We start from the raw sequence: 16,307 nt of genomic DNA on the forward strand, positions 1-16,307 counted from the left end.
CAGATTGATGAAAGGATGCATTTTCTTGTTCTTTTTCTGTACTAAGAAAACGGAACTGAGAAAACCTGAAGAATCTAGAGAACAAGGAGTAATAGCATGTTTTTGCAATAGAGACTGAATTTCTAACGAGATTAGATCTGTCATTTGATTTGAAAATTGAGGAGGGGGAGGAAAAACCTCTTGAAAAGGTTCTGAGAAGAGTTCTATAACATAACCTCGCACTGTGTTTAAAACCCAAGGATCTTTTGTAAGATCCTCCCATTTTGACAGTCATAGCGCAATGCGACCCCCCACTACAGGAGTAAAGGAATTCTGACTTACCGAGCTGTGCCGCGTTTCTGGTGTTACGGCCTCCCTTAGCCCTGAAGCCCCTGCTTCTTTGGGGGTAGAATTGGGGCCTGTAATCTTGATAAGTGTTCTGATAGAGACCACGGGAACCTTGGTTGGCATAGGCTCGGCCTGCAAAGCGGTTCCTACCTCTGCCGGCCCTGGTGAAAACCCGAGAAGCAAACATCTTTTTCAAAGATTGCTGTGCCTTGTCTAGCGACGAAAAGGTGGTCACATACTTGCTTAGCTCCTTGATGAACGAATCACCAAATAGCAAGCCTTCTGCTTTTACCCCTGGATCCGAACCAGCTAAATTAACCAACTTTGGGTCCAATTTGAGAAGGAGACCCTTCCTCCGTTCGTGAGTAATAGAGGAATTAGCATTCCCTAACAGGCATACAGCCCGTTGAGCCCATAAAGAGAGTTCTTCTGCATCAATGGCCACTTGTTCCAGCTGAGCTGATTCCGCCGTATCAAATATGCGGGTCAAGGGACCCACAATGTCCAAAAGTTTATCTTGGCACGTGGACCAAGCTTTATCCACCCCTTTACGGGGATCTTTGCCGTATCTGGTGAAGAACGTCAGGAGTGAAGAGTCAATAGCTGGAGTCGCAGTTATTTTAGAAGACCGAGCCGGGCGAGGACACTCCGATCTTAATTTCGCCCGGACCTGTTTATCCAGGGGAGTTCGAAGTCTGGCAGTGACGTAGTCCGCCACATGCTCTGCGGGAAGCCACTCCGTGGAATTTGGGTGTTGAATATCTCCAGGGTCAAACATAGGTACCCCTTCTGAAACCTGAAGTATGTTTGGCTTTTTTGAGTGGAGGAGGAAAGAGCATCTCCCCAACGTCCTCATCGGAACTATCCGCATCCGAACCAGGACTGTTCATCATCCGTGTCCAAATTTTTTGTTATTTTAATAGGGGAAGATATGTGTTTTGATTTCACCATGCATTTTTTTCACAGATTTAGCTATTAACCCCTCCTTACTAGGAGGCCCATGAGGATCCACGTCCTCCGCCTTGTGTGAAACACTGTCACTTCCAGTTAGCGTCCCTTTTACATTTTTTGAAGACATTTGACGCTTTCTGCTTTCCCCCGCAGAATGGGCCAGCATGGTCTTGGACACAATATTAACCACGGAGTTTTCTAAATTTTTTGAAAGCTTTTGCCAAGAGGCAACCATAGCCTGGTCCACAGAAGATTGAATAAAATCATTTAAATGCTCCTTTAAAACGTCCTCCTCCTGAGAAATCTGTGACTGGGCACTGTCCATGGTGGTGTCAGAAATCAGCCCCTCTTAACTAAAAGTCAGGCAAGGGTTAACCTCTCTCAAAGAGAGGAGAAGAAAATACCCGGCTCTGCCCACGGGCGGGGTTAACTGCTGAGAAAAAGTGAGCCGGGAGCTGACCGAGTCAGCCAGAAGAAACCGGCTTCCACCGAGGAACGATCCTTCAACGAAGCGCAGCTCCTCAGCGCCGAGGTAAGCGTTAGGATCCTTCAACGCGCGCAGGCTGAAATATGCCAGCGCACGCTGAAGCGCTCTAAACGGTCGCGGAGACCGTTAAATGCTGCACGCGAGGGAAAGAAAACACCGACAACATGCGGCTGACAAGCTGATCTAACCACAAAAAGCAAACGAAAATAACCTTAATTTGACGCGCACCGATAATGCGTCCACACACTCAATGAGCAGAAAGAATCGAATAATACTTATCTTGACTGAAGAGCAGCAAGAAAAGTGGGCTGTTTTCAGTCAGGATGGGTATTATTCCATGGATACGATGGTGATTGGTGCATTGTTATGAACTACTGTTGTTTTCCCATTGGCTACTTGTCGTTTGCCTTATGGGATTTGTAGTTGATCTTGACTGGAGCTGCTATTAAAAATAAAGAAAAGACTACTGCATAATAGGAGCCTCCGGTCTTGTCATAAAATTTAAAGCAGCTTTATTCCTAAGGTGATTTCCTCTCACCCCCCCCCACCCCCCCCGCCTCAACGTTTTTCAGCTTTGGCAGTAAGCTCTTTGGAGAGTGTGTCACAGAACTCTGGAGATTGTGGCATCACTGAAGTTGACCATTCCGGGTTGCTGCATTATGTCAGAATCCTGTGTAGTTTCTTTTGAAAGGCATTCCTTGTTCATTATATATGTAGAGTAGTGCAGCCTCTTGGCAGTTATAATTGCTAATTTGTGTGCCCTGCTGTGTCGACATAGGAGCACTTTATCATTCTGATTATGCAGCTTTCTCTATTTGTGCTGTAATGTGCAGAGCTCTTATGTCGGTTTCTTTACCTTTTCGCTCAATTACCTTTTTTTTTTTTTTTAGGTATGGACTGGGTAAATGCTTTCAGTATAGCTGATTGTCCAAATTGTTAGTGAGCTAGTTGTGGTAGGCACACTTCTCTAGTGGCTATTTGTCATTTGAGGTCTCGATGAGGTGAGAATCCACTGTTCAGGTTTTCCCCCTCCGCCCCCATTGTCTGTTTCTGTTGTTGCTATTGTGGGTTTCTTTTATTGCTGTTTTTCAGACTTGGTGCCTGATTTTAAAGGAGATGTGATGATCACTTCAGATTACTGAAGAATGTATTGCCATTATTGTGTGTCCGGGAGGGTGTTGGTGAAAATAACATCTGTTTTGCAGTTTGCTTAGTGCGTTGGTCCCTTTAGGATTTATTAGAAGTTGAGAGCCACTGGGTTTGATGCAACTGATTTGGTTTGTGTTGTATCCAGATAGTCGAGACAAATGTTGAAATCCCTGAGGATACATATGTTACTGTAGCATGCTATTTCCAGAAACCAAATAACTTCCCCTCCAGCATATTGTGGCTCTTGAAGGGCCACTTTCATTCCTGCTTTTTGGTTATGATCTATACACTGAACACCACAATGTGGACAGCTCTCCTGATCTCTGTTTATCTGAAAGATGCAAAGAACAGAGCCCCAGCAGGTTTCGAATTTTCCAGTTCATTACATGTGTTGTGTAATCACTGATATAATCTGCAAAGTAGCCACTTTGGCTCCCCTCATGCTAACTGCTACTGTTATGTCCTGTCTTCTTCTGGCTGATGGACATACACTTTGAAGAGGTCGTGTGTGAATCCTCCAGCTTTAACATGTTGGCTTAAGATTCTGTTACAAATAGGTGTTGCTGCTCCTATATGAATAGTCACTGTGGGTTTTTGAAGGTAGTAGCACTTGATAGAAATGGTAAAACTGTCAGATGTGATGTTACAATATATATTTATATATACTTATTTATATTAAAATAATGACTCACTTTCTTATTGCTTTTGTAACTTGGTATCTATTTAATTTACTAGGTGGCAACCTCATTTATACGGACAATAGAGCTTGGGGGCAAGGGTTACGCACCATCAGAATCTGATCCGTTAAGAAAACATGTCAAAGGACTGACCAGCTTTGTGAACTTTATTGACAAACTTGATGAAATGCTTGGCGAAATCTCAGATCCAAGGTAACTTGATTTTGCATCTGTTGAGTACATTTTGTTTTTAATTGTGATAGTGCAAAAGTGGATAAAGGTGTGTAGAGAGATTTTTCAGGTTCACCCCCACTTCTGCCCCCGATTTTTGATGACTTGGGTGCAGGTTTCTCGACTCTGTGGTGCACTGGCCCCTACTGTCTAGGTCGCAGTGCATGTGCTCTGCCCTCAAAGTAAGTGCACAAGTGGCAAATACCTGATTGGCATATTTAAGTTATCTAGAAGTTATCTAGAAGTCCCTAATATATGGTACAAGAGGAACCCAGGGATAGTAATTGAAATGTCACTAGTGGACTGCAGCACGTAATTGTGCCACCACTACAATAACGAGGTGAAAATGTGACCGAATCCTGAGAGATCGAATTATGACCTTCTTCTGATGTCCTCAGGGCCATGGGACTCTAATTCAAAGTGGCCCCCTGTTCTCAGAAAGGAAAGATTTGCTTACCTATAAACAACCGCTGAGACTGCTGTAACCAGGAAACCAGCTGACCTGTGGCTACTGGACCGTCACAGGACTCCACTGCTGCAATGCGGGAGATAGTCCTGAAGCCAGAGAAGGATACTAGGATGGTCCCAGGACCACTCGCCACATCTCTTCAGCATCCTGAATCAAGACCACTTCTTGGCTGGACGCAATAAGGTAGCTGTCCCACTGGACCTAAGTGGGTCAGTGAAACTGGCTTCTAACCCATTGTGGCCTGTCCAAGAATTTTTTTATTTGCTTTTAACTTTTTTAGACATTCTGACCCATTAGCTCAGAACCTGCAAAGCTGATCACAATTTATTGCGCCTAAAATAATTTACTGACCTTTTTAAAAATGTCCGTTTTCCTTCCTTAGATTTTTGTCATTTTAGAATCTATTTAAAGATTATAATGAACCTCTTTTTATCAATTGGAGTTGAATTTTTATACTGTTGTGTTTCTTATTGACTTTTTTGGTACTTCTAAATGCTGTACTTTGATTAAGCCTGACTGCTCTGGGATACAGCTATCCACGACTTGGCTAAGAGTTTTTATTAAAGAACCCTATCTGCACCTGATAGAGATTGACATTATGACATGGTGAGGTGTCACAACCACACCACATGATACTCCACTTTCCCACACGGTGTTTGTCATGGATACGTCTACCTGCAAATTCCTTATCTGTTGAATAATTCCAGGTACCAGACTTGATACTGAAACTTCAAATCTCTTTGACACTGGTAGGGGCTCTGCCTTGGTTTCTGTATTGAAGGTGAATTAATCGTAGTCATATTGCGTCCACCCCTGCTCAGTGGAATCAATTCCCTTTAACTGGACCTTTGACGCAGATCCTGAGTGCGTGCACTCGCTCTCTCTCACTCTCACTCTGAGCTTTCACATTTCGTGTGAGGAAAAAAAATACAAATGTAGCTCTAGGGATATCTCCTCCTGTCCTCTTCATTCCCTCTGCTCCATTTCCATCCCTCCCCCCACCCCCCACAAAACAAACTCAGGCTTCTAGCCTTGTAGAGTGCATGGTACAGATGTCTATCACTGACCCTCACTCTATCTACCTGTGGCCCTTGGGAGTAAGAAGCATAACTGTTTATGGCAAGGGTGTGTGATGAAAAGGAGTAGGCTTCTATACCAGGCTTGCTCGAAATCGCCTTTTGCCCTCTCCTCCAGCAGCAGAAAAAGTGCATTGATCTAAAGGTAAGTTGCCTAGTCTCCCTCTGACTGCCACAGGATGTTCATCCTCTGACCTAGAGTTAGTTATCCTGGTGCCTCCCAATCGAGCTTTGGATGGAAGACTCTCCCCTGTGACTTATCACAGAGCCAGCACTCTATCTGATCCAGCCCGACAGTCTCCTGCGGCATTGCTGCCCTATTCCGACTTTCCAGCCCCACAGTTTGATCCTGCGTCATTCCTTATTGCCATGCTCAACAGATTTGCTTCACTAGGGCTGCTCCCTCCTTTGATGCTCCGTCTGGCCCCATGGGGCTGTACCGCACGCCCATATTCATGTACTTTGCAGCAACTCTGATGCCATTTTGGACTAGACTTTCCGCACCTGTCTTTACGCTGGTCCAGCGGTACATGGTACCACCTTCACCATCAGTGCCACGGATGACTGCACCCCATGGACAATTTTAAATTGCAATTCAAAACAGTTCCAAGATGTATTTTCCTACCTGTTCGCAGTTTAATGTACCCCAGTGATAGTCAATGGTAGAGGTAGCTTAGCAACAGTGGAAGAACAACTTTTTTCACAGTTAGGACATTTCAAACTTAAACCTACATGTCCTACTTTTTAAATACCATGCACCCTGTCCTAGGACCTGGTAGGGCCTACTTTAGGGGTGACTTGTAAGTATTAAAAAGGCATGTGTAGGCCTGTCAAGGGGCTTATTTTGCCAGGTTGAAAGTGCAGTTTTAAAATGCACTACAAGCTGTAGTGGCATGCCAGATTCATGTTTTAAAGTGCTGCTTTAGTGAGTGGCACAATGCTGCAGGCCCACTAGTAGCGTATAATTTACAGGCCTTAGGTACATGTGTTACTAGGGGCTTCCAAAATCCCTTGGTCAGACAGCATAGGGCGGAGGTAAGGATTGATGATCCCAGCATCCAGTCTCCTCCTCCTCCCCCCACACAACCAAAAAAGCACTACTCGTTTGCTCTCACCATAGCACAAGGAGCCTTGGAAGGCTGGGTGTCCTCTTTTCTACAGACCTGGAAGACAATTACTTCAGACCAGTGGGTCCTACAGGGTGAAGAAAAGGGAGTATCCTGTAGCCTTCCTACAGAGGTCTCACTTGACCTTCTCCCCTGTCTGAAGATCATGCTTCGGTCATGCAGCAGGAGGTTGCAGTGCTCCTAAAGGGGACAGTGGAGTTGGTGCCAAAGCAGGAAACGGGGGAAGGATGCTATTCGTGATACATCCTTCTACCAATAAGAATGGCAGTTAGAGCCCAATTCTCAGGAAGGAAATGTTCAAGGTGGTGACCCAAGCTTGGGTCCTGTTGTCAATGAAAATGAAAACTGGTTGGTGTTCTTAGATCTACAGAGGATGTATTTTCACCTTTTGATCCTCTGGTTGCATCAAAAGTACTTGGCTTTTGTGGTGGTCCCCACGCATTATCAATTTGCCTTTCCACCGTTTGGGTTAACATTGGTGCCTGAAGTCTGTCACTGCAGACTGAAGGGGCACTGTTACACACTGTGAACTCAAATTTGCCATTAACCCGAATGGCAAAGGGACTCCTTCCCTTAACTATATATGTCAGACTCCCCTGAATCAGGCCTGCCAAGTCCTATTGCTAAGTTAGACATATGTTTTTTTTATGTGTCTTTCCAGCAACAGCTCCAAATTGTGGATTTGCTGGGGAAGGTTATCAGCCCCATTGGCTAACACAGGGTTAAACGGCTTACATTTAAAAACTTCTAATTACTGAATGAGACCACCTAACCAGGTCAAGTAAGGTATCAAATTAATGGTAAAATTAAACCTGATCTGATGGTCAGATCGGATTTAAGGACGCTATTGATTTTATGCAACTCTTATAAAGTTGCTACCCTGCATGCCAGCTAGTACAGTGGCCTCACAAAGGCCATTCACATATAGACTGGTTTCTGACCACCTGGGAAGATGTGTGAACAACTCCCAGGAACAAAGGCATTAGCCATGGAGGGAGTTGTGATCTCCTCCCCCAAGAAGGCTGCAAAGAGTGTTAGCCCAAAAGACCAGCTTCATAGGTGAAGCCGTCTTTGAAGGGCTGCTGGTAACAATGTTCCGGAGTTCCTGCAGACATCTAGTTACAGAAACTAGGACCAAGAGGGAGAAACTAGTGTTAGAGCCAGTTTTCCTGTGGGTGTGTGGCCCACTGGTATCCATACCCCAAGGGTGGGCCACCCTGCTTGTATTGGAGTGGCTGCTGGCAACCAACCCAAGCAATATTAATCTGGTACAAATCAATAAGGACGCTCAGTAGGGAGTAACACACACATGAAGATAATGCATTAACACTTTGCCAATATATGTACTATGCTACTGTTTTATTAAAGACAGCTAAACTGCAGAACTGTTGCATGAACAACACTAGTGCAAGTGCAAATACGTGTACTCAATGTTGGATGAACAGTAGCAGAACAGTGTCATGTATATTTAGCGCAGTGCTGTCATAATGATAGCATCAGAAAAAAACAGTCTTAAATCATTTGCAATGCAGTAAATCGAAAGCACAGTAACAATTCTATAAATCGAGGTAGAACATGAATGTGGCCCTTCTCCCTCGGAACTTAACAACTAGAAGCCCGCTCCAACCACTCTCCCTCCCTTAGAAACGATGCGACAGGGGCACAGCGGTGGGCGACGGCTGCTCTGAACAACTCAGTCTGTGAGTTTCGCCTTTTGTATACTAAAAATTGGCTTGCACGACATTCTGTTCCCTTCTCGCAAGTTCCTCCACTGTTATCCGTGTTTGACTTTGCTACCCCACAATCATCCACCCAGGGCCGATTCACACGGCTGCCTGGTACGGTAAACAGAGCACCTTGGCAGAAATTTGCTTCTATTGAATGGCAGAAACAAGCTTCACAAGCTCGGCACACAGGTTTTTTGCATGCATTTTCACTCATCAACACTGCCAGTGGTAGGTAACCCTTTTGCATTACAGTGTCTTCCACAATTTGTTTTCTATGTACGGTACACTGCTCATCACGACCAAGGAAGGGTTGTGCCATTTTGAAATGGGCAGGAATGGGGCACTCTGGAATAGCTAGGTGCCGCACATCACAGGAGCTACATCAAGAGAGAGAAGGGGGACCCAGTAGCCCATCGGCTAGTGACCCCCTATGGGCATGTTCCTGGGATAAAATGGGAACCTCTGGTACTCTTAGTTCACGATTGGAGATGAAGAGGACCGAAGAAGGCTTGTCCTGATGGCTTATGATTGCACAAAGAGAGGCTGCACCACCAAGAAAACTGCACCTGCTGCACTTTTTGGTTAGTGAGCCAGGACCCTGCATTACCTTGGAAAACTTGATTTCCCAGTTTCACCAACTCCAGTGACTCCAAGGATAAGGTGTCTGGTACCCTGGAACCTGCTACAGGGACATGAGCGACTAGAGCCCAACTTGAAGTGGTAACCCCCATGGAAGTTTCATTGCTACCAGTCGCAGAGTGCACCAACCAAGAAATCCATAAATAGTCAAAGTCTGCACACAAGCCTGCCGGACCCTGGGAGAGCTGTCAGTGATCGGATCTGTTGGACTACAAGGACACAAGTCCCCACCAAAGGCTGTGTCGTTGCCAGTAGTTCAGCCGCAGCTGTGGAACTACTACAACAAAGAGGACGTTGATGTATGTGACCAGGTTCGTTCCACATCACCTGTGGACTAAGGAACCACCACAGAGACACTTGTTGACCGCAACATCCTTGTGAGCACTTTTGGCTGTATACCTCTGCATCAGGACCACTGTTGTTTCCTATGGCGCTCTTGTTCTGAAGTTGGGAACTTGCTTTAAAATCGCTCTTGTGGAGAGGTAACTGTGCAAAGTATAATTTCTGCCCCCCTAGACATCGTCCCTGATGGATTTGGTCATCCAAGCCAGGCCAGGAAGGAACCCTTTGGCCGATTTTTAATGATCAAGGACTCTTAAAATTCATAAGAATATGCTCTGTTGTATACGTTGTTATTGTCTCTCTATTAGTGTGTGATGTCCTTATTTTGCTATATGGTGGTAGTAAATGCTTTACACTAAATTCCTGTGCTGAGCCTTTCTGCTCACAGCCACAGCTACCCAGGGTTGAGCTAGAGAAGTAAACAAGGAGGTCTTTCCCAAAAAGGTCTCTGCGTGTACTCCATAATAAGGCTATTTAGCTCTGTCATGTAGTGTGCCCAGTAGTTCTGCCTCCTTCTTTATTTGTTGAGAGCTGTGGAGGGGGGTGGGGTGCGTGTTTCAGTGGAGGTGGAAATTTCAGCTGCACTGCTTCAAAGAGCTTTGAAGTTTCAGGATCCAGTCGATTGCCTGGAAATATTCAACAGGTTAGGAATCTGCAGGTAGAGTATCCCCCAGAAAGATGATTAGCAATTGAATGAAACAATTTCTTTTGGTATCTAGTCCTCCCTGTCTTACTGTACATGCTCACACGCTTTGCAACCCAACCCAAGATCCTGGAGTTGATCTTCACTGTCTAAAAGCAGCAGCACGGGTACAAAAAGTCTTTCTTACGTGGCAGTGCATTGTCACCCAAGGGTGTGATTGAAGCATTTGTGAAGGTTGTTAACTCAGAAGTTAAGTCTTTTTGTAATGGATTGACGAGGAGTAGACTGCTGTAGCCAAGGAAGCATGGGCTCCTAGATCTTTGATTCAAGTTATGGCTTAATGTATTGCTTTGATCATTACAATTGAAAGACACAGTATTCCAGATGGATGCTATCTTTTAAGGGTCAGGCATGTTAGTTGTTGCAAAAGACAAACTGGCCAATAGTCTGGAAAAAGTCTCAAGACAGGAAAAAAGCAAAGTTAATATTTTTGCAGGTTTTGGATACTGTTTGATGGAAGTTTGTTTGCTTACTGTTCTCACCTTGAATCCTCCGTCCTTCCCAGCTGATGGAAGAGTGGAATGTAGTGACACAGAATCCTTCTTGCAGGTGGTGCTCTTGTCTACCGGTCTCATCCCTTACTTGTTGTCCTTATTGTATTGTGAGTGATTAGGATGTTCAACTTCGCTGCAGTCTTTTAGGGTTTATGTAATAATTTATCTGCCCTTCGTCTCCACCTCTCCCTCTGGTCTATGAATTGGATTCCATTTTTGAGATGCAGCAAATGCTGCTCCTGATTGTTTTCTGTATTTCTGCATCTAGCTCCAAACCTTTGGAATCCATGTGGTTTCTTTGGATACTGATCCTTACTTTGGAGAATTGCTTGACCACATCAGGCAGCTCGGAGCATTGTAATAAGAATGATAACTATGAAGCAAGTGGCATATTAATAACCACATCGAGAGGGTCTGGCTAGAGCTCCCTAGATTCTGCTTCTCTTCCTCCACTCCCATGAATCCGGCAATAGATTTTTACATTTTTCAATGTTATCTTCCACAGCTATTAAACATATGTTTTGTGAACATATGATTACAATTGAGATTTTCCTAGCCTTGGTGTCTGAAAGGCTAGATTTTATTAAAGACACGGAGGCGAGTATTATGCAGTCTTTTCTTGCTTTAATTCTAACAGCAGCCAAGAAGAAAACTACATTTCCCAACAAAAAACTACAAAGTGACATCATAAGGGAACCAGCCAATAGGACGTCGTAATGCACTATTAGTATCCAGACTGCGAACAACAAGTCCTCTTTTCTTGATGCGAGCCACTAAAGAGGAGAAGTAACCAGCAAAATTACATAAAGAATAGAAACCAAAGTCACAAAGTCTATAAGGCAATCTTGAAAATGGCGATTGTAGAGAGGAATCCGGGAAGGATGTCCGCAGATGACAGAGTCCAGTGTTGAACGAAGATAGTTAGGTAAATCATGAAGAGCCAACGTTGGGAGCAGGAGTTGGCACTGAAATAAAGGAACAGGGAGGGTTAAACTAGTGGTGGGATAATACTCGCCTCCGTGTCTTTAATAAAATCTAGCCTTTCAGACACCAAGGCTAGGAAAATCTCAATTTTATTACAAGACCGGAGGCTAATATTATGCATGTTTAAAGCATAGCAATAACAGAATCTGAAACATGCGAAATTGAAGGTACTTTCATTCGACCAGTCTGCAGATTTGAGGATATCCTGTAAAGAGGATCCCGTCCAAAATGCCCGAGAAGCCATAGTGCCTCTGGCAGAATGGGCTCCAAAAGAGTTTATATCAATCCCAGCTAGGTGCATGATCCATTTAACCCAACGAGCCAGGGTAGGAGCAGAGACAGGTTTATGGGGTTTCTGGAAGGAAATAAGCAATTGGGAGTAAGAGGATGACCTCAATTCTGCAGTACGGGTCACATAAGCTTTAAGACAATTGCCAACACAACCTGGGTTGAGAGGGAAAAAATGGGTAGTTAACCGATGCCAAATTAGTCTTAGTACGTCTTCTGACTTGAAAAGAAACACCAAGAGGAGAGAAGAAAAAGGAGGTAACATCCAGGGCTTTAACATCCGAAACACGTTTAAGTGAGATTAGTCACAAAAGCATAGTCAATTTTGCAGACAGTTGTTTGAGGGAAAGAGATTAATTATCTGGCCAAGCTGTAATAAATTTCAACACTAGATTGACATCCCACATAACGTTATATTTAGGAGCTGGAGGAAAAACACATCTTACTCCCTTCAAAAGTTGACAGATGAGAGGATGTTCACCAATTGGTCTGCCGTTAACTCTATGATGTTCAGCGGAAATGGCAGATCTGTAAGTATTGATAGTACGATAAGTCTTACCTTGGGAGGCTAATGAAGCCAGGAAATTCACAACCAACACTACATCAGCTGAAAAGGGATCTGAATTCCTGTCCAAACACCAGCTGGACCAAATGGCCCATGCGGATTTGTAAGCCTTTGAGGTACCAGGGGCTCTGGCCTGTTGGATGAGTCTGAGAGCATCCTCCGAAATTCCTGGGGTTCTCCAGGACGACCCAAAATCTTCTAAGCAATGAGAAACAAAGAGTTGTTGAGAACTAGGTGATGTCGTCGACCTTGGGGATCTAAGAGGAGATCGGGAAAGTGAGGAAGCCATACGGGATGGTCGGTTGTTGACTCCAATAGAGTTGGGTACCAAGGCTGAGCCTGCCAAAATGGGGTTATTAGGACCAGTATGGATCGTTGTCTGCGTACATGTGCCAGGACCCGAGGGATGAGAAGGAAGGGAAGGAAAGCGTAAAGAAGGGATGATGGCCAGATCTGAAGGAAAGCGTCTGTGGCGAGAGCCTGGGGATCCGGTCTCCAACTGAAAAAGGAAGGAAGGTGAGAATTGAGGTGAGAGGCAAAAAGGTATATGGACATTATGCCAAAGAGGGAAGTAAGCTGATTGAATATGGAAGGGTGCAAGCGCCAGTCGCTGGAATCGTGAAGATGTCTGGAATACCAATCCGCAACTGTATTCAGAGCGCCCGGTAGGTAAATCGCTCTGACCGAGATTTGTCGAGAGAGACAGTATTCCCAAAGATGCTTTGCCAGGGTAGAGAGGATCTTGGACCTGGTGCCCCCTAGATGGTTGATATATCTGACGGCTGTTAGGTTGTCCATTCTGAGAAAAATAGTGCAGCTTACCTTGTCTTTTGTAAATGAGCGTATGGCAAAGGAACCTGCAAGCATCTCTAAACTGTTTATGTGCAAGAATTACTCCTTCAGAGACCATGCGCCTCCAGTCGAGAACTGACCACATCTTGCGCCCCAACCTGTCTGACTTGCATCGGCCTCTAATACAAGATCTGGGGCGGCAGAGAAAATGGTTCTTCCGTTCCAGGCGTCTAGGTGAGTCAACCACCAGTGAAGCTCTTCTTTGGACCGGAGTGCAGAACCAAAGGATCGGAATAGGCCAGACCCTTGTGAAGATGACGGATCTTCAACCGTTGAAGGGCGCGATAATGCAGCGGACCCGGGAAAATGGCTTGGATAGAGGAGGCGAGGAGACCCACAATGCGAGCCAGAGTTCTGAGGGAGATGTGAGGAAGAGAGAGGGATTGACTAATCTCTTTTTTGATTAAGGAGACCTTGTGTTGGGGAAGTTGAAGAATTGAACGAGTAGTATCTATGGGAAAACCAAGGAATTCTAACTTTTGAGTTGGAAGTAAGGCTGATTTTTGAAAATTGATGAGGAAACCCAATTTGAGAAGAAGATCTTGACAGAACTGTAAGTGAACTAGGAGAAGGCGTTTGTCTTGTGCCATCAAGAGAAAATCGTCTAGATAAAGAATCAAACGAACACCGTGGGAGCGGAGAAAAGCCGCCACAGGTTTGAGGATCTTGGTGAAACACCAAGGGGCCGAAGAGAGCCCGAAAGGAAGAACTTTGATTTGGTAGAAAGTCGTGCCATTGAAATTGAAGAAATTTCCTGTGTGAGGGGTGAATCGGGACCGTGAGATAAGCATCCTGAAGGTCTAGTCTGACCAACCAGTCGCCTTGAAGTAAAATATCCCTGAGATGAAGAATGGTCTCCATCTTGAAATGTCGGTAAACCACAAAATTGTTGACATTTTTTAAGTTTAGAACTAGTCGAAACTTCTGATTTTTCTTTTGCACCAGGAAAATGGTGCTGAGAAAGCCAGAAGTGTCGACAAGCACTGACTCTGGCTTGTTTGGCGAGGAGACATTGAATCTCGTTGTGGATCAGTTGATTTTGTTCTTGAGAAAACACTAGGGCAAGAGGGAAAAGGGACTGAGTTGGGGTCAGATAAAACTCTAAAAGGTAACCTTGAATGGATTGAATTACCCAGGGATCTGAGGTGAGAAATGCCATGAGTCTAGAAAAAGAGCCAGTCTGCCTCCTACTGGAGGAAGGCCAGAATTGGAAACACTTACCGGAGACTTGTTCTCCTTTATTGATGTATCCCCTCTGACGATAGCCTCTTGAGCGGCGGGGGTAGAAACGCGGCTTGTATCCTGAGTAGGTGTCAAGCTGGGTTTGTTGATTGTAGGAGTCTCGATTGGCATAATGACCTCTGAGGGAACGGCCGGCAAAGCGACTCCTGCCTTTGTCAGCCCTGCCAAAATCCTGAGAAGAAAAAATCATCTTAATTGCCTCCCTGGACAAGGCTCAGGTTTCTAAGGTGGAGACGTACTTGCCCAACTCCTTAATGAAGGAGTCTCCAAATAAAAGGCCTTTAGCAGAAGGACCCTCATCTTTAGAGGCTAATGAAGTCAATTTAGGGTCAATCTTGAGCAAGAGACTCTTCCTTCGTTCGATGGACAACTGGGAGTTTGCATTGCCCAGCATACAGTTGGAAAGGACTACCGGATCAATTGGCGTATTGTCCATCTTCGCTTCCTCTGCCATATCAAAAATTCTGGTGAGGGGACCCACCAAATCTAAAAGTTTGTCTTGGCAGCCTTACCAAGCTCTATCGACACCTTTTTTAGGGTCCTTACCAAATTTAGTGAAAAACATAAGCATGTTGGGGTCAATGGTGGGTGTAGCAGTAATATTATCGGGCAAGGAGGGACGGGGACATTCGGATTTTAGCTTGTTGCGAGCAACTTTATCTAAAGAATGGCGTAGGAAAAAGGAAACAGTCTGCAACGTGGTCAGCAGGATACCACTCTTTAGAGTTTGGATGAACCATCAGGGAAGGAGTCCGTAAAAAATAAAAGGGAATTAAATTATATTATGTGCGCACCCAGCGCGCTGTCACCGGCGAAGGAGAAAAGCATCAGGAGACGCGAGGTAAAGGCTGTGAAGAGATGGGCACAGACGCGCGTCTACAACGGTGTAAGGAAACCGCCGATAGACGCGCGTTAAATAAACAAAGAAACGCGTCCAAGACGCAAGCTGTGGAATCCCAGGAATGCAGCCGGCTGTCAAGAAGATGGATGACAGGCCGGCTGCGCGCGCGCGCGCGCACACAAGCACGTCTGCAACGGTGAAAAAACAACTGTTGCAAGACGCGCTGACTAGAATAAACAAAGTAGACGGAGCGCCTAAAGAGAAATAACGTGTCCTACACAAATAAACGTATCATGTAATACATCATTAATAAACAATTCAACATTCATATGGAGGACGAAAATATTGGTACTTATCTTGACTGCGAGCAGCAAGAAAAGAGGACTTGTTCGCAGTCAGGATACTAATAGTGCATTACGACGTCCTATTGGATGGTTCCCTTATGATGTCACTTTGTAGTTTTTTGTTGGGAAATGTAGTTTTCTTCTTGGCTGCTTTTAAAATTAAAACAAGAAAAGACTACATAATATGAGCCTCCGGTCTTGTAATAAAATTGGTCCAGTTGCTCTGTTATTGCAAGGCTATCATGGTTCATGCTTGCGGCCAGGTTAATTATATTTCATTATAGGAGAAGAGTTAATGCATGAATCCCAGTTGCACAAGAACCTCTTAACTCATTACCCCATCTGAGAATTTAAAACAAGAGAAGACACGCACCAAGTTTCAAATGTGTTATCACATTATGTGTAGTTTATACAATAAATGCTAAAATGTTCATTCATCATTGATGACACCAGTATTGGTGACTGATACTTTTGCAAAAAAAAAAAAATGTAAATGGTGACAGAACAAGAGAAAGAAAACCACAAACTCAACCATAAAAGTGCTCTAATGGTGGAGAAGTGTGCACCCAATTAAGATAAACATCAGATAACAAATGGTGCAGCACATGAAGACAGACCAACATAATATCTGGAGGAAACTGTTACATCTTTGGTGGCCTTATTTCAATAAGGAAGCTAGCTCCCCCCCCCCCCCCCCCCCCCAACACCATTTTCAGGAATACACTTCTCTGATTCTTCTTCAAACAGTTTCTCGTTCATGTTCCTTAGGTCCTCCATCACCTTGTCAGCAGT

At 44.6% G+C, this 16,307-nt stretch overlaps 1 protein-coding gene across 1 annotated transcript in view; it reads left to right on the forward strand.

The window, feature by feature from the left end:
• PARPBP (PARP1 binding protein) overlaps positions 1–16,307 on the forward strand; it is a 133,261-nt gene that overhangs the window by 56,125 nt on the left and 60,829 nt on the right. Inside the window, exon 6 of the mRNA XM_069228978.1 lies at positions 3,650–3,804. Coding sequence (XP_069085079.1) covers positions 3,650–3,804 — 155 coding nt within the window. The remainder of the gene's footprint in view (positions 1–3,649; positions 3,805–16,307) is intronic.

This window comes from Pleurodeles waltl, chromosome 4_1 (assembly GCF_031143425.1).
Source record: "Pleurodeles waltl isolate 20211129_DDA chromosome 4_1, aPleWal1.hap1.20221129, whole genome shotgun sequence".
Classification (NCBI taxonomy): Eukaryota; Metazoa; Chordata; class Amphibia; order Caudata; family Salamandridae; genus Pleurodeles; species Pleurodeles waltl.